The sequence below is a fragment of the Culicoides brevitarsis genome, chromosome 1 (assembly GCF_036172545.1).
Source record: "Culicoides brevitarsis isolate CSIRO-B50_1 chromosome 1, AGI_CSIRO_Cbre_v1, whole genome shotgun sequence".
Classification (NCBI taxonomy): domain Eukaryota; kingdom Metazoa; phylum Arthropoda; class Insecta; order Diptera; family Ceratopogonidae; genus Culicoides; species Culicoides brevitarsis.
The window spans coordinates 12,206,061-12,225,894 of NC_087085.1; the positions used below are offsets into that span (position 1 = coordinate 12,206,061).

Here is a 19,834-nt window from a genome sequence, read left to right on the forward strand (position 1 = left end):
CCGTTTGCTTTATTTAATGGAAGGACCTTTTGTTGTATCGCATTTCAAACCACTCATGATGGAAAAACAAATGACAAATGCTCCTTTTTTGACCCTGAACGATAAAAAATGACGCCAACGCTGACCTACGATGTGCGAGAGAGTGAGAGAGAATAAATGATGCAATTTTGATTTTGTCATAATTAATCTTCCGCTTTTCTTTTATTATCTCGCAAAATGAAAGAAAAACACTCGTTACCTGCGCCCAAGTGGAAAAAAAGACATAAGGAAACGACGACCTCTTAAGAAGAAGAAAAAAAGGGAGCACGAAGAATAAAAAGATTTTTCAACGAAGATCCATCAACTATCAAAATATTTATACAATGTTTGTATGTCCATTTTATTCCATTCCATCGGGTCCATTATCTATTTGTCCCATCGTACATTTTTCTTCACACCCGCACCCGCATTTACTCGAGAAATTGGCTGGATATTAACCTCAAACGCAAACACACACGACATGCCATAAAATATTTAGGACACTCACACAATGCGAGAAAAAAATAATTTTTTGCCCCAACTACAATGCGTTCGTCGTGTACCTTTGGCCGATGCGAGATAACATTCAAAATAACTTGGCTGTGTCTTGGCACGCCGCATGTCAAAGAAGGACTTCATCTACTTGATTGCAAAACATTTTTCTTGCGAGAAAATGATGATGAAAATAGCAAATATTGCTTCATACGTCGCTCGCTCGGCTTTTTTCCATCGTCTTTTTTATGAAAACATCAATCACCTATTTTTCTGCTTATGGTCGTACTTTATCTGATTGTAATTTTTCCTTATGTCGCACACACATAAAAAAAGCTATAAGGAGGCACGAAAAATGATGTGTTGAAATAAAATAGAAAAGACCGACGACAAGGAGGAAGAAGATTCATCATACTTTGTAAAAATACAAAATTCTCTCTGTATGTGTGCGGCGAGATGATGATTTTATGGTCAAAAGCGAAAAATGGAATTTTTAGAAGCGATAAATTTTTCTATTGAGCTCAGGGTTGTAAAAAATTGTAACTTAAACTAAATTTTTGAGCTTAAGTCATGAGTCAAAAAAATGATTTTTATTTTTTTCAAAAATTTTAATAAAAAAAAATTAAATTAAATTAAAAGAAAAATAATAAAATAAATTTATCATAAAATAATTTAATTATATTTATTTTTTAATTTAAAAAAAATCCAGTAAAAAAAAGTTTTTTTCCAAAAATGGTCGAAAAGTCAAAGTTAAATAGATTTTAGACTTATTCTAATACGTAAACTTAAATTTAAAAAATTTAATTCAAAAAAAAAAATCAAGTCAAAAGTTTTACTTTAAAAATTAATTAATTTAATTAAAATAAAAAAATTAAATTTAAAATTAATTAAATAAATTTTTAATTTAAAAATCGATTAAAAATTGAATTTTTTATTTTTAAATTATTTTTTATTTTTTTTTTAATTTTATTAAATTTAATTTTAATTTTATTATTGTTAATTTTTATATAAAATTCAAAAAATAAATTAAATTAATTTATTTGAATTATTTTTTTTTTATTTAAGTTAATCTTGACTTAAGTGACTTTTACTTACGAATTTTAAATAAAAAAAAAACAAATTTTTAAATAAAAATTAATTTAAATTAAAATTTTTTGCAACCCTATTTGCGCTCAAAATCATAAGTAAATGGTTTATGATAAACGACTTAGATGTCAGTCTTGGCAAAAGATGAAGGTGTTTTGTTGTGTTGAACGTTATTTATGGCAATTGGGATCATTAAAATGTCACCGCTGAATGAAATAATCTGGAAAATCACTCAAGACAGAATTTCACAGTGGCTCGACAAATAATAATTAATGCTCAAGTGCACCTGCTTAAAATGTAATTTTCCCCCTTTTTGGCTCAAAAACGAAGGAAAAACACAAAAATGACTTTCGGTTGTGTGTAAAACAATATTATGATAATATCCTGAATGAACAACACTTTGTATAAATATTTGATGCCATTTTACTCTTCATCTACCGATTTTTTTTTCTGTGTTGTCTCTGCGTTAAGAGTCTGCGACTGTCACAAGTTTCTCTTTGTGTTTTTTTTCTCTTTCTCGGCATTTTGCCTCTGACACAATTCGCTTTTGTTGTGTTACAAAGTGGCATGTATAACATTAATATTTTATGTACTTTATTCCTTCGTTTTTGGCATGAAAAGCGTTCGCTTCCCTCTCCTGCCATGATATTTACTCGTATAGTTTTTGCATTTATTATTATAACATTATCAGCATTTTGTTTTCGAGCGTCTAAAACCATCGTTGTTGTCGTCGGGCAACTTTTTTGACTTTTCATGGGAAACTGTTTGTGCTTTGTGTGTGTGTGTGTTTTCATTATTAAGGCCGCCATTGCCTCTATTGAATAATTTTTTAGGTGTTTTTGTTTATGCGATGATGATGTTGATGACGTTTTCCTTTGTTGTTGTTTATTTTTTTTTTTTTTTTAGCGTAAACTACAACAACAAAAATGTGTGAAAGGGTTTTCGCACCTATTCAGTAAAAACGCGTTTGCAGTGGTTTTTCCGAAAATTTATCATGATGCGTTGTTACTGAAATTGCAAATTACGCTAAAATAAAGTTTTTTGTCATTACAAAAGCAAAATAAATATTTCAAATCAGGTGAAAATTTTGTAAACCAGGAATTTTAGAATTATTTCAAAATTTATTTTAACGAAACTTAATTCTTTCCATAAAATAATAAATAAAAATTTAATAAATATTTTTTTATAAAATTAAAAATAATTGAACAAATTATTTATTAATCATATGTATATTTAATTTAAAAAATTATTTTAAAAAAAAATAAATTTATTGTAATTTTTTTTAAAAATAAAATAATATTGTATTGTAATTTTTAAAAATATTAAATTATTTTAAAAATATTGTAATTTTGTAAAAAAAAACGAAATAAATTTATTAATAATTTTTTAATTAAATTTTTTTTTTAATTTTAATTTAATTATTAATTAAATTTAATTATTTTTATTTTGATTATTATTTTTATAAATAATTAATTTTTTAAATAATAAATAGTTTAAAAATTTTTCTAAAATATATTTTTTTTTAATTTTAAATAAAAATTTATTTTGAAATTTTAAAAAAATTAAAAATAAAATGAGAAAAAAATATATTTTTATAGAAAAAAAAATACAACATACAAAAAAACCTTTAACCCATAATTTGTTTTTTTGTCAGATGAAAAAGAGACAAATTTTTGTTATTCCAATCAAATTAAAGTCATGCAATTGATCCGACCGCACAAACACACAATGTGCCGTGACGCGTATGTGTGTGACGTGAAATTCGAAAAATTATTTTGAAATATTGATATCAAACACAGATGCGCCTTGCCAACGATATGCGGTGCGAATTTGAGCAGCAACAACAACAACAAAAAAAGACGAAAAGAAAAAAATTTAAATAACATTTGCATTTCGGATATCTAAAGTATTTGCTTTTTATTTATAGTCCTGGCTCGGTACACGTCGTACTTCTTCCATTAAAATTTCAATGCATACATAATATATCACGAGATTGACGCCATTGGGAAATCCAGTGGCACACGTGCTTTTGCTTGCTTTGCCTTCCTATTCAAAATATCTCTTATTATTATTATTTATTTAAATACATTTCCATCAGACGAAACGGAGAAAACACAAAAGCCACACGCATGAATGAAATCAGGATAATATTATTTCAAATTCGACTCGGAGCTCAATAAACTTCAATTTTCGAATACAATCGAGTGTGTATCTATTTCGGGGAATTCAGCCAACACAACAAAGCCGTAAATAAATTTTTAGTGATCCACATTATGTTTCGAAAAGATTGATGTGTGTCTATTTTTCTCCATTGCGATGATTGAAACGGCTTGCTTTTGCATGCTCGAGGAAATTGGTGTGTTTCTACCTGCCGTCGAAGTCAAAACTAGATAAATTGTTGCAAAAATTGAACAATTTTGCCAAATTGCTCCATTATCTCACCCGAAGAAAATTTCTTAAAAGAAATCCTTTGATGGGCTGTGACAGATTACCAACGAAAAAAAAAGTTATAAAACAAAACAAAAACATTTCCCGAGAAAAAAAGGCAGTTAAATAAATAAAACAAAAGACTTTCGAGAGTTTTAAGAGTCTCACACCAAACTCAACCCGCAAAAAGATTTTTTTTAACTAATAGAAAAGTTTTTTTTTATCAGCTTTAAAACTTTTTTTTTGTGTTTCCTTTTTTTCATTTGAATACGTTTAGATAGTATCGCCTTTTATATTTTATTTTATTTTACTTGCGTCTTTTGTTCATATTTATCGTAAGACACGCGATAAGTGATTGCCAAACGGATACCGCATCGCATGAGCAACAAGAGAAGAAAAAAAAGGAGACCAAGGAAAAGTTTTGTAAATATGTACTTAATAAAAGAAAATCCTCTTTTAGCAAAAAAAAAAAAAATAAAAAAAAAATAACCATCGATGGCAAACCAAAGCTTCAGATCCCATCAAAAACGAGGCGGGCGATGAAAAAAGTTGCATTTTTTGCCAAGACCCCGAAAAAAATTGAGACGTAAAAGTTTCTATTGTTTTAATTTTGTTTTTTTGACAGTTTGGATGTCTGCGTGAGGAGTTCAAGCCTAATCTAATATTAAACGTTAACAATTTTATGAGCGGTACTTAAACATAAACAGCTAAAATTACATAAATGCCACGATTAAAAAGTTTGTAATAAGCTCGCTGTCTGTTAACGTCGGCAACTTTTTTCGCACTCACGAAAAAAAATTGTAGAATATTTGATTCAACATTTGTTATTCGAGTTTTTCCCTTTTTTTGCTCACTTTTTTACTTTAAGTGGTCTATTTGAAATTTTATTTGTTTGTAAGTCGTTTTTTCCTTTGTTTTCTTTCAAAAGAAAGTTTTCAACAAAAAATTAAATAATAGCATGAAAAGTGCGGGAAATGCAAAAAAAATCGAAAAAAAATTAATTATAATTATAGTTAATTAAAATTTTTTAAATAAAAAAATGTTTATTAATAAATAATTTTTAATTACAGCTTGTTTTTCTCCAACTCCTCGTTCCCTCTCCCTAAAAATGACTTTAAATAAATAATTTTTTATACTCGTTTCAAAACCAAAAAAATACGAAAAAATATTTTTTAAATTAAATAAATATTTTTTAAAAAATATTTAAAAAAATAAAAAAAAAATTTTGAAATTTTAAATATTCTGAATAATTTATTTTTTTTTAAATTAAAAAATTATTTTATTTATTTAATTAGTAAATATTTTTTTATTTTATTTAATAAAAATTAGATTAGATACTTTTTATTTAATTTTTTCGTCTTTTTTCATATTTCCCGCATTTTCTGTTGAAAAAATAAATTTAATAATTTTAATAATAATTATTTAATTAATCAATTAATTAATTAATTCATTAATTAATTAACTTGAAAAAATCATCAAAAAAAAACATTAAAAAATATTTTAAAAATTTACATGATTATTTTATTTTATTTTTTTTTTTAAATTTCCCATATTTTCTGTTAAAATAAATTAAAAATTTTTATAATAATTAAATTTTTTCAAAAAATCATAAATACAAATTAAAAAATATTTGAAAAATTTACATATTAAATTTTTATTCGATTTATTTGAAATTTCCCGCACCTTCATGAATTTTTTTTCTTTCGGAAAATTGTTTTCGAACGCAGGAAATGTTTGAAGTCATAAATTTTGTTGTTTTTTTCGAGATTTCTAATATTTTTCTATTTTTTTGTGTTTCTTTTCAGATGTTGCCTAAGCAGAGCATGAGATAGCCTTCAATATAATGGCCCGATTAGCGGGCGGAGTGTCATCACGCGCACATCTACTCACACTACTGCTGATCCAAGTGACAGTCGTAGTTGTGGGTGGCGGCGCCTCATCCTCGAGAACATCATTTGGCGACCTCGACACTCCTCCAAACGCTATAACATCGCCACTCATCGCACAATCATCATCCGCATCCAAGTCCCTGCGTGACTTGCTTCTCTCCGATCAACCACAAAGCGGCAAAAAACCGCCAGATGCCATTTCCCTGCCCGCATATCAATTTCAGTTTGCGCATTCCAGCTACAATGTCTCCATTCCGGAAAACAGTTTGGGCAAAACGAATGCCATCCAGCCGCCCAACGAGGATCGCATGGGCATCCAGATCGCGCACGACGTCACCGACGTGAAATATCGCATCGTGGGCGGCGACAAAGACAAAATCTTCAAAGCCGAGGAACGGATTGTCGGAGATTTTGCTTTTCTCGTGTTGCGAACGCGCACGGGAAATGTCGTGCTGAATCGCGAAAAAGACGATCATTATAAGCTGGAAATTCGGGCGACAGGCACGCGACGTGAAGGCAAGACAAAAAGTTTCTACGAAACAGATACCGTCGTGAATGTTCGCGTGCAAGACACGAACGATCTGAGTCCGTTGTTTTATCCGACGGATTATGCTGTGACGATTCCGGAAGATACGCCGTTGCACAAGAGCATTTTGCGTGTGATTGCCGAAGACGCGGATCTCGGGGTCAACGGCGAAATTTACTATAGTTTATTAGATGAGACTGAACAATTTAGTGTGCATCCAACGAGTGGTGTGATAACACTGACGCGCCCTCTGAAGTTTGCGGAACGGTCGGTGCATGAGCTGACTGTCGTGGCAAACGATCGGGGCAGGAGCTCGACATCCAATGTAAATAGAATTAATCAAGCTAGCAAAGCTAAAGTTAAGATTAAGGTGAAACAGGTAAGAAAAATTCATTTTATTAACTTACTTTTTACTTTTTTTTTTGAAAATGTGATTCAAATTTTCTCATGACCTGCGCCAAAAACGGTTTTTTATGTGCAATTATTAGAAAATTGTACAACAATTTATTGCAAATTACTTCCTGAATTGTGTTTTTTTTGTTTGTTTATACGCAAAACCATCACCCAATGGGCATTTTGTATCTTTTTTTAAGGCTCTCATGAACTGAAAAATAAAAAAAATATATTATTTATTTTTTTAACAAATTTTCTTATTTTATTTTGTTTTTTAATAAATAAATAATTTTTTTTTTTTTGAATAAGAAAAAAAAAAATTAAAAATAAAAAAAAATAATTTAAAAACTAAGTTTATGCTAAAATAACAAAAATCATAAAGATTTAGGCTTAAAAAATTAAAATTATTTAAAAAAAAAATAAAATTTTATATTAAGATATTTTTTAATAAAAAATATTTTTTTAATATTAAATTTAATAAATTTAAAAAAACTTAAAAAAAATTAATAATAAAATATAAAAAAAAAATTTAAATTATTTTTTATTATTTTAGAAATTATTTTTTGAGAATTAGACTAATTTTTATAAAAAATATTTTTGAGAATGAGATTTTTTTTGAAAAAAAAAAAAAAAGTTTTATTTTAATTTTTAAATGTTTTTAAATTTAAAAAAAAAATATCACGAAAAATTTACGAATTTTGCTTGAAAAATATTTCAAAAATATTTCACTGAATATCTAAAGAATTTTTTTTTTAAATAAAAATTTAACAAAATTTAATTTTAATTATATTTTTTAATAATTTTTTTAATTTTAAATAATTAATTTAATTTTTTATTTAAAATAAAAAAAATAAAAAGCTTCATTTTTCAATCTTTGAGAAATTTTCAAAAAATATTTAAAACTCCCATTGGGCAACTAAAGTGACCCAATTCAAAACATTTGCCAAAAAAGTAACGAATATACCCAAATAATAATTCCACTCGATTCTCATCTGACATGCCTTAATGGGCCATTTTGAATTCAATTTTATTTATTTGTATTTTTGCTCGAAGGCACGACCGGAAAAAACGAGCAATTTATGAATATTATTTTTATGTCTTATATTCCGGACATAAAATATGAATTATTTTGCGAGTCCCTTTTTTCATGTTGGCGCGGATCAGGTGTTTTCCTTGCTTCGAGGCTCTTCTTTAAAAAATAAAATAATAAATGGAGACGCCTTGTTTTTAATGACAAAAAATATTATTTCACCTGAAAAAAAAAAACATTTTTTTATTCAAGAACGAAAAAAAAATATTTAAGAGCTGCAAACAAAGATTTTTACGTTGAACACCGAGATTTTTAATGAATTAAAATGACTTTCATTGTGCTCGACTTTACACACGACGGAACACTGGAGAGCACTTTAATGTGAAATATCACAGAGAACGAGCAAAAGATATGCTTTTAACATAAATAAAAGTGAAAATCTAGTCATAATTTGTGTGGTTGTGAGAGAAAAAAAATAACAGTGAAATTAAAAATCGCAAGAGACATATTATTATGCAACCTCATTAGTGCCGTAAATTATGTGAAGAGTCTTTTTTAAGTACAATTTATGTAAAATGTTACAGAAATAAAAGAAAGAAGACGTCAGCATGCATTTAATGATTATTTAGTGACCTGAATTTTCAACTGATAATTTTTCTTAATTTTTTTTTGTTTGTCAAAATGGAACAATCAATCATTTTTGACTAAGTCAAAGTCTCGCCGATTAGAAAAAAAAATTATCAACGATTTGCATGTAAAAACTGAACAAAATAAATCAATTAAGTAAACTGCATGCTGTCAGTCAAGTGATGTGATGCAACGAAGATGATTGTCTCAATTTATTTTTCGAAAGATCTTTCGACATGCATGAGTTTAAATGTAATTGCATGTGACAACGAAGGTGACTTTGTCAGTTTTTTCAACAAAAATGATGAATTTGAGACAAAAATATTGATTTTTAAGTTTTTGCAGGTCATTGACATTCACTTAACCCTTTTCTCGTGAATTTTACTCTGACCTAAAATGAAAAAAAAAAAATAAATTTCGAAATTTGTCAGAAATAAACCCAAATTTACCCTCATTAACCTCGTAAATTGACTAAATTTCTGCGAATAATTTCCCTAATTGTCTGTATGATGTCTCGCACATACTTGACAATAATTATATCCGCAGTCTGTTGCATGTGTGACGTTCGCAGCACAGCAAAAAAAATGTATTGCAGATACTTTTCCACTTTTTAAAATTCATGTTCGTACACAATAAATTCACCCATATGTATAACAACATCCTTTCCGTAGTTGACTTTTCAGCTCTCCTCGACATTTTTCAAAACGTAATATTATGAAAAAAAAATGTCAAGTGTTGTGTATTTTTTTTTTTTTTTGTAATTTTTTGAGAACATGCACTTCATGTTGGTGTTTTGCTACAATATTGCCGTTCTAAGTAGATTCGTATATTATATAAAAATATAAAATCGTATAAAAATGGGTTAACTTTATTACATGACCGACACGCTGATGCAGCGTTGTTCCCGTATACGACACGAATTATTATTAATACCAACTACTTGCGAGCGTACGACACAAAATATAGTGACTCAGTCTGCATAATAATTTATTACCGGATATGTGAGGTGGTAAAGTGTGTCGTTGCGTTTATTTAACACACACTCTTCTTATGCAGTGCAACGCCGTGGAAAAAATGTATTAATATGTATATCGAGGCAAAAGTTTTGCTGGCGTGAAAGAGATTTTGTGAGCTTAGCAGTTTTTTTTGTTACATGAATTAATGATAATTTACAAAATATCTGAGATAAGCTGCGCTTTTTAACTCCTTTTAAAAGTATTAGAGTGTGTGATATTTTTTTATATGAGTTGGTTTATTGATTAAGTTTATAAATTATAATTTTTATTTTACCAAAATGCAAACTAGTTAATTTTATTTTATATTTTGAGCAATTTAAGCAATTCTGAGCGTTTTAAAATATTTTATTAATAATTTTTTTTAATATTTTTATTTTTTTCTGATCAATTTTTCAAAAATTTTTTCAGAAAAAAAAAATATTTTAAGTCAATTTTTAATCAATTTATTTAACTTTTGATAGTTAAAAAAATTAAAATAAAACAAAAATGTTTTTTTATTTAAATTTTTAACTAAAAAAAAATTATTTTATTATTTTAATAATTTTTATTTTTTTTATTTAATTTGTTTTTTTTCAAAAAAAAAATCAATTAAATTGAAACACTCAGAATTATTTTTTTTTTTAAATAAAAAATATTGTTTAAAATTTTACTTTTGAAATTATTTAATAACCTATTTTTTTAACAAATTAAATTTTTAATACATTTTTTTTTTTAAATAAAAAAAAATCTAAAATTAGGTATACAATAAAATTTTGATTGAATTTTTTTTTAATTTTCAAAATATGCTTTTGATTAATTTTTTTAAATATTAATAATTAATTTAATGAATATTAATAAATAATTTATAATTTTATTATTATTTTCAAGATTTTTTTTATTTTTTAGAGCAATAATTTTAGCTTTGAAATTAAACAATAAATTTAAAAAAAATTATATGAAAATTATTAAACAAAAAACAAATAAAAAATTTTAAAAATTTAGTAAAAAAAATTTCTATTGAGAACTTTAAAGTTAAATTTTATTAAAAAAAAAATATTAAAAATTTAACTTTAAAAAGAAAATTAATTTTTGTCACCTGTCATCATTTTATTTAATAAAATTCTTCAATTTATCAAAGGTCATGCAAATATTTTCTTTTTATAATTCATTAAAATGTCAAGACAGTTTCTATGAAGAAAAAATAGCCTTAAGACCTACAAAAAAATTATCACGTCGTTCTCAAACAATGTCAAGATAGCAAATAAATGAAGAAATAAGCAGAGCAGCAACAAGAATAAGAAGAAGAAGCAAAAGAAGGCGACACACAAAAACACCTCAAAAAAGCTTAATGTACCTGAACATGTTTTGCATATCATCATCAACGTTTTTTTTGCTCTCTGCGTGTAACTTCTTTACTTTATTTGAGTACTTCCACAACTGTATATTTAGTTTATTGTTACCTTTACACTTTTCGTTATTATTATCAGGGAATTTAATGCAACACACTGACAAGCGCTCAACGATAATGGTGATGCTTGTTTGATGTTCGTTTGTCGTTTGTGTCGTCGTCTGCAAATATGATAATAATAATGTAAAAGCTTTTAGGCGAAGACGACGTGGAAGTGGGCAAGCGTTCTTTTTTTTACGGTGATGTGTATTTTCCCTCTCACAAATATTTGGACAAGATTATTTCATTCATGATGATGAGAAAAAAGACAATTACGACTGAAGTAACAAATAATGTAGTGATAATGGATGCAAACAGTGCTGAAGTGTAAAACATTTAAAATCTGTATGCAAATGAAAGTTTTAAGTGGGCGATAATTGGTTTGTTTTTCCTTGTTGTTTCTGCAAACGAACACGAAATTCTCGTGCAAATGTGCAGTTATGAACGAAATTTATGAGTTCTTTTAACGAGAATCGTATCCGATTATCGACAAATTGCTTTTTTTTCGTCTTCGGAGAAAAGACGATCGAAACTGAATGAGCCTTGAAACGAATTATGGACCCACACGAAATAAATGTTCTGTGCACAAATATCGAAAAATCGAGTGAGGCGAATAAATTTAACATTTTCATTTTTATATCATAAGAGGGAGAGGGAAAAATAAAAAAAAAATAATAATAATTTATTTTTAAGATTGATATTATATTCAAAATTTATTAAAAATTAAAAAAATATATTAAAAAATCCTTGTTAAAAATTTAAAAAAAAAATTGAATTTCTTGGAAAAAAATTAATTTATTAAAAATTTGATTAAAAATTAAAAGAAAGAGAATTAATTTTTAATTTATTAAAAATAGGATTAAAAATTAAAAGAAAGAGAACTAATTTTTAATTTTTTAAAAGTTAAAATTTAATTAAAAATAAATAAATAAAAAATAAATAAAAAAATATATAAAAAAAAATAAATAAAAAAATTATTTTTATAAATTTTTTAAAAATTTATTAAAAAAAATTTTCGAAAATAATATTTAATTTCTTGAAAAAAAAATTAAATAATTTCTTTTTTTTTATAATGCAAATTTAATTCGTTTTTTGAATGATTTTAATAACAAATTTAATATTTTGATTTTTTTTATACAGAAAGTGTCAAACATTTTTTATTTTAAATTTTTGATTTTCCTCCTGATTTTTTTTTTTTTTTTTGCAAAATTCGAGGGGGGAGCGACAAAAAATACAAATATTAAATTTATTCGCCTGAGAGAAGAAAAAAATGAAATGGAAATGTTAAAAAATTGCACATTTTGTCATGGGCAATATCCGTCGCCGAGCATTGATGTAGGTTCGTGGTCACATAAAAATTTGTATAAAAAAGGGAGCGGAAAACGAGAAAAATTGAATCACATAAATTGGACATTTTTTCGGTTAAAATTCCGGATATTTAGTACATTTTTTTTTGTCCAATTTTATTTGATTTATTGCGAAAATGGGAATTAGGTGTATTTGTCTCGTAAATTAAATTACATGTTTTTTTTCTCTTGTTTATTTTCAGGTTAATCTGTTTGCTCCGGAAATTTATGTGCAAGCATTACCGGACATATTAGAGAACTCCAATGCAAATATCTACGGCATAGTTAGGGTAACTGACAAAGATGGGGGCGTGCACGGACAAATCCGCAGCTTAGACATTGTCGATGGCGATCCTGATGGACATTTTCGGATACGCCCAACACCCAAATCCGGCGAATATGTCATCGAAGTGCATCGTTTGTTGGATCGCGAAACCGCTCCGAAAGGGTACAATTTGACGTTGCGTGCCATCGATCGCGGTATGCCGCCAAAACAGAGCTACAAAGTGCAACCGGTGCACTTGACAGACGTGAATGACAATGCGCCCGTTTTTAATCGCGAAATTTACGAAGTTTCTGTGCCCGAGACTTCCCCACCGAATACGCCAGTGATACGGCTCAAGGTCACGGATCGTGACGAGGGCAAGAACGCACAAGTTTTCCTCGAAATTGTGGGCGGCAACGAGGGAGGCGAGTTCAAAGTGAATCCCGACACGGGAATGTTGTACACTGCCATGCCGCTGGACTACGAATCAAAGCGTTTTTACACCTTAACTGTATCAGCAATCGATCAAGGAAATGCCGGAACACGAAAACAGTCATCGGCGAAGGTGAAAATTAATATCGAAGACACGAACGACAATGATCCGATATTCCAGAAGACAAATTTGACAATTACCATTGATGAAAACGAGCCAGCGGGATCTCCCGTGACAATTGTGACGGCGCGCGATAATGATGCCGGCGAAAATGCTTACATATCATATAGTATAGCGAACTTGAATGACGTTCCTTTTGACATTGATCACTTTTCCGGCAGTGTTCGCACCTCCAAACTCCTGGATTACGAAAGTATGCGACGTGAATACAAGTTAAAAGTTCGTGCCAGTGACTGGGGACTCCCGTATCGACGTCAAACTGAGATGCAATTGACAATTAAGCTCCGTGATGTCAACGATAATCGTCCTCAGTTCGAAAGAATCGACTGCGTTGGTCACTTGCCACGATTTTTACAAATTGGAACTGAAATCCTCACCCTTTCTGCGATTGATTTCGATGCGGGCAACGTCATAAGTTATCGTTTAATCTCCGGAAATGAAGACGGATGCTTCAATTTGGACTCAGCTTCGGGCATAATCGCGATCGGATGTGATCTAGCGGATGTCGGAGTCAATACGAGAGATATTAATGTCACAGCGACGGATGGAACGCACTTCGCTGACACGATGCACATTCAAATTGTGTTGCTAAGTAACAAACAGATCCCCTTTGGAGGCAGTAAAAAATCCACGCCTGAAGATGGAAGTTGGTTTGAGTGTCGTGACACGGGAGTGGCTCGTCGTTTAACGGAAACACTCGCTGCTGCCGAGAAAAATAACATGCCAGGACGAGAACCAACCGCAAGTGATGATTTTATCATGATGCCAAGTCGCTACGGGCAAAATGTACATGCGCCGGAATTTGTTGACTTACCTGTCGAAGTGCGAGTGAACGAAACAGTCCCTCTTGGCACGACAATTACGTGGATAAAAGCACGCGATCGTGACTTAGGGTACAATGGAAAGCTCGTTTTTGGCATTTCGGGCGGCGATAACGACTCCGTGTTCCGTATTGATCCCGAAACAGGCGAATTAAAAATTATCGGGTACTTGGATCGTGAGCGTGAGGATGAATATTTGCTAAATATCACAGTTTATGACTTGGGAAAGCCACAAAAAAGCGTTTCAAAGGTCTTACCGATTACAGTTTTGGATGAAAATGACAACGCACCAAAATTCGAAAAAACTCTTGCTAGTTTTAGAGTTACGGAAACAGCTCTCAACAATACTGTGATCGTCCGTTTGAACGCAACTGACAAAGATTTGGGCGAAAATGGGCGAGTAAGTTACTCTTTAATCACAGATACGAAAGATTTTCGTGTGGATCCCGAAACTGGCGTCTTGAGTGTTTCCGGACAACTCGATCGGGAGAAACAAGAGATTTACGAACTCAAAATTCGAGCCAGTGATCATGGAGCTGTTGGAGATAAGCCCTCTTTGTACTCTGATGCCCTCGTGCGTATCACAATTGACGATATTAACGATAATGCGCCCGAATTTTCGCTCAACGACTACAGCGTTCGTGTTCGTGAAGACATCCCCAAAGGCACTGTGGTGCTCGTTGTTACTGCCACAGATCTCGATACCGGGCCAGGCGGCGAAATTCTCTATTCTTTCGGCGAAAATGGCGATGGCGAAGGTAGTTTTAAGATTGACAAGCAATCCGGCACGATTCGCACTGCGAAATATCTGGACTACGAAGAACGACAAATTCACAGTTTGATTGTCAAGGCAATCGATAAGGGCATGCCGTCGATGTCGAGCGAAACGAATGTCATTGTCGAGGTAATTGACGTGAATGAGAATCGGTACGCGCCGCAATTCGATGATTTTGTGTTGACGGGCAAGGTGGCGGAGAACCAACCGCATGGCACGCAAGTGATGAGTGTCGTGGCGAAAGATTACGATGCGCCGGGACCCGATTCACGTGTCACGTACAGCATTAAGGGCGGCGACGGACTCGGAGTGTTCACCATCGATAACGAAGGTAAGTTTGCACAAAAGTTTTTTAATTAATTTCTTGCGCTGCGGCGCTTGTTTTATTCATGAATCAATCAAGTAGACGACGATAAATCTGACGTTGTTACTGAAATTTAATGTCTGAAAGAAGAAAAGTTTTTTTTAAATTAGGAAAGTAAAATTTGAGAAAATGTTTCAAATTATTTTTGACAACAAAATATTAATTCAACAATTTTTGACTTAATTTTAATTTTTACGATAATTTTTAAAAATTTTAATATTCTCTGAAAAAAAATTAAAACTAAAATTATATAAGTTTTTAAATTTTCAAAAATTTTAATTTTTTTTTAAATTTTAAAAGAAAATCAATTTTCTTTAAAAAATAATTTTTTTTAAATATTGGAAAGTTAAAAAAAATAATTAAAAATAATTTTTCAAAATTGCTTTTTAAATAATTGTCATAATTGGTAAAAAAATGTTAAAAATTAAAAATTTGAATTTTTTCATAAATTAAGAGTTTTTAAAACAACTTTCATCAATTTTAATTTTAAAAAATTTAAATTAAAAAAAATAAAAATTTATCCAAATTTTTTTAATATCAGTTTTCATAAAATTTCAACTTCAAAAATATTTTTTTTAATTTTTAAAAATTATAATTTTTTTTTAATTTATCAAAAATAAATATTTATTTACTTTTTAAAAAATATTTCTTTTAGACTTTGAAAAATTACTTTTTTTTAAATTATTAAAAAATTTTTTTTAATTATCATCAAATTAAGAGATTTTTTCGACAATTTTTATCAATTTTATGTCAAAAATTTACTAAAAAAAATTTTAAAAATTTAAATCAGATGAATTTTGAAACATTTTCATAAATTGAACTTCCCTTCTCGCGAGAGAAAATCTTTAAACGAAAGAAAAATCGTTACACGTCACAAAGAAAAGGGTCTCGTCAACTTTTTCTTCTTCCTCTCTTCGCAACGTAATAATAAGCACTGTCTGCCAAACGACACGAACAAAAAAACTTAGACGAAAGTAAAGCACCTGCAGGCCATCAGCCTTCAACAAATACATTGCGCACACACACTTTTTGTTCATAACAATTTTTCCCTTGCTCCATGACTGCGAAAAAAAAGAGAAAAAAAAATCGTGTGTGTGTGAATTCACGTCTGCAATCCAAATTAATAAATCATGATTTTTGTGCTTACCCATACAAAAATTTTGTAAACTTTTTTCTGTTCATTTATCATTTTTTTCTTTCTTTCATCCACACGAACGAGACGCTTTCTTTTCATGTTTTCGCATTGTTTTCCTCATTTCCTCTTCCACTTCTATCGTGTTCACTTTTGCACTATTTATGAGGATTGGACCACAGAAAAATGTCCCTTTGAATGTATTTTCACTTGTTAACTAAAAAAAAATGATTCTTTTGTTCTGTCATGTTCCATTTCCGAATTTCGAGTCGCTTGAAAAAAAAAATCTGTGTCCAGTTCGCCATATGTTTGTTGTTGTTTATTTTAGGAATCCCTCTATCGTGTAATCTTGTCCAATTTTTTCAAATAAAAATTTGTATCTTTTCTCCCTCGTCATCGTCATGCTAAATTGAAACCCAATGACCTACATAAAGTTCACCAAAGTTCCCTCTTTTGACTTGGCTGAGCTGAGAAAGATAAAAAAAAATTTGGAAAATCATGAAAATTTATCGCATTCGGGGAGAAAAGCAGAATTGCTTGAATGAATAGACAATGCATGTGTGGGAAAAAATGTTGATGCTGCTAAAAAGGAACCGAGTGTGAGAACAGCAGTAAGCCGATAAGGGAATATATTGGCTTTAAATCAATAATAATATGAGGTTTTGTTTTGGTTTCTTCTTTTGATAATCTTTTTGGGCGACATTTAAAACATATTTTATTTTTTTATTTAAATTCAATCACGGAATGGATGAAAAATTTAGTAAAATATCAAAAATTAGGTCAATAAATGCTGAAAACAGCAAAAAATTACTTGAATTTAGATTCCGGTCCAAATTCAATTTATTCAGAGTAGCAAACGCCACTTTTTTCCATTTTATTTTTAACAATAGAATATTTTTTTATGTTTTTTTTCCGTAACGCACGTACAATAAAATACAGTAAACATTTTTAATTCATTTAACAACTAGTTTTGTTATTGTTTTAAATTTGCCTCAAAATATTCGGAAAACTCCAATGCACTCGAGTGGCATTTGAATTCAATAGAAACACGCGTCGTTAAAAATTTTCTAGTTTTTTTTTTTTTCAACAAACCAAGAGAATTTTTAACTTAATTTGACAATTTTTATTCAAATGCCGCTACTCATGATTTTTTTTTTTGTTAAATTCAAACGTTCCATAGTTTAGTTTGGGATTTAAACAATTATTTTATTTTTTGTTTGCCTAACCTTTGGCGTTTTTGGGTTCAATAAAAATTTTTTCCATTAAAAAATAAATATTATTTTTTTTTGGCAATTAAATAAATTTAAAAAAAAGTTTTAATTGGTTACATTTTTTTTTAAATTTAAATTTTTTTTTTTTCGAGACATTTATTTAATTTTTCCGAGAAATTTTTAATCACATGCAAAGTTATGCAATGTTCTCATTAAAAAACATTCTGATAACATAATTTTCCGGAAAATTGTTCCATTTAATAAATGAAAACGAACAATAATAATTAATAACTAACAAACAAACTACCGCTTTTTTAATGAAATTATTATCATTTTGATATTATTTATAAAATTGAAAACTCGTTATTTAACAATTGTTATTTTTTTTTTTTTGCGATAATTTTCCTCTTTTTTATGTTTTATTTTGTTTTGTTGGCCTTTTGCACAATTTTCCACTCCGAATAAATATTTATTTATTTTACCCCCTCACATACACGTTCACATGTGCACGAAAAAAAAAACTTTTATGCGATACATATTTCAATTAATATTAAATTATATTTATTTAAAATTATTTTTTTGGCTTGTTTTTGGTGCGTTTAGCCTTGAGCAATTATTCTGCAGAACGAGACAGATAAAAATCCATTTTTCCCGTATTTTTGGACGGAAACCGCTTGATTAATGATGTGTAGGATGCGATTTGGGATAAAAATATAAAAAAAAATAAAAACAGAAATCTGGGGTGAATTTTATAATAATTAATAAAACTCGAGATTAAGAAAGGGGAAAAATGTTTACTTTCCGGTTATTGGTTGATGCGAATCAACATCCGCGTTGATTAAAATAAATATTTTCTCGTTTAATTTGTATTTTTCTTGGGAAATTTTAATTCCTTGATACTTTAATGCCCGAATGACGTTGAATTAATTAAAATTTCGCTCGTGTCAGAATTAATTTTTTTTTCTGTTTGAATTCTAATCAAAATTTTTTTACAGATTTATAAGGAATTTTGTCGCCCGTGACCTACAAAAAATAAATTCCGATTATTTTGAATTATTTGATAACCTTTCTGGTCATTTCTATAAATAATGCGAGACAAAAACAATAGACTTCAGTTAATTTTCGTAATTCATTGGAGCAGGATGAAATTTTTTGCCATCACAATATTTTTCGCCTTTACGGCGATGAGCTTTGTCTCATGCCACGGAAAAGGCTCAACCGTCGTCGATAGCTTAAAAAACGGTTTCGATGCCGTTTACAAATTTGAGCTTACCGAATCCATGAAAATTGGTTCAGCTGCTCGTACTTTCGAGGGCGTTCGTGGCAACGTGCTTTTACGCAAATCCCAAACGAGTGACGACTTGAAAAAATTCATCTTGCACTTGGATGAGCTTCGTGTCGTGGGTGAAGCTGAAGATCCCCCAACGGAAGCAGATCTCATGGCAGGTCTTTTGCCCGTCATGGTGCTGACAAAAAATGAAGATTTGGATTTGGATTACATTCTCGCCACGGAAGGAGAAACCAAAAATTCAATCAGCTGGAAAAATGACGTGCTTTCGATGCTTTTGCACAACATGACGGAACAATGGGTCGATTTCACCCAAAATATCGAAGATTTTGAGAGAAGTACCGCTGAAACGACTTTAGATGAAATGCCTTATGGAAAATGTACCATGGTGCTCACGTTGAAAAATCAATTGGGAAAATTCACGATGGATATGCGCGGAAAACGTAAAGATTGCAAAGGAGAAGTCGACAAAAGTATCTTGGAAATGGTTGAAGGTTATACCGAAATTGATCCTGAAAGCGATACACGATTCGGATTCACTTACGACACGGAAACTGGTCAATTTTTGAAGAGCTGGTTACGCGTTCGAGGCAAAGCGACTGCCGAGGGAAAAGACGATGTCGAGTTTGGCGTTGTGATTGCTGTGAACTTTGACAAATTTGAAGAGATTGAGAAACAATTCGACGAATCGACGCTCGTTAAACGTTACAACGAAACCGACATTGAATAAAAATTTGCTTATCACTGGATTTCGGGCAAGGTTATCGCACACACAGAAAAACCCAAAAATAACAATGAACATTATTATTATTGTCTAACCAGAAAATTCCTTGAATTAAAATCCGCAAAATCAATCGAGTGCACAAAACTTTTTTTTTTGTTGCATTGTCAGCCAATTTTCCAAAATTGCCTAAAGTAATTGTTTTATTTTATTTACTTACCCCCCGAAAATTGTAATGGAATTGATGGTAATTGCGCTGGCTCAACTTTGAGAAGTAATGCGATCGTAAATATTTATGAAAGCTTTCCACCTGAATTCTCATCGATAAAAGAAATAAAAATAAAAATTGATGACAACTATTTTTCTTC

At 29.7% G+C, this 19,834-nt stretch overlaps 1 protein-coding gene across 4 annotated transcripts in view; it reads left to right on the plus strand.

Annotated features, from left to right (window-relative positions):
- Window positions 1–19,834, plus strand: part of LOC134827467 (fat-like cadherin-related tumor suppressor homolog) — a 174,424-nt gene that overhangs the window by 101,538 nt on the left and 53,052 nt on the right. For all 4 annotated transcript variants that reach the window (XM_063840117.1, XM_063840118.1, XM_063840119.1 and 1 more), the window contains exons 2-3: window positions 5,829–6,817; window positions 12,480–15,081. In XM_063840117.1, coding sequence (XP_063696187.1) covers window positions 5,867–6,817; window positions 12,480–15,081 — 3,553 coding nt within the window. In that variant the 5' untranslated portion in view covers window positions 5,829–5,866. The remainder of the gene's footprint in view (window positions 1–5,828; window positions 6,818–12,479; window positions 15,082–19,834) is intronic.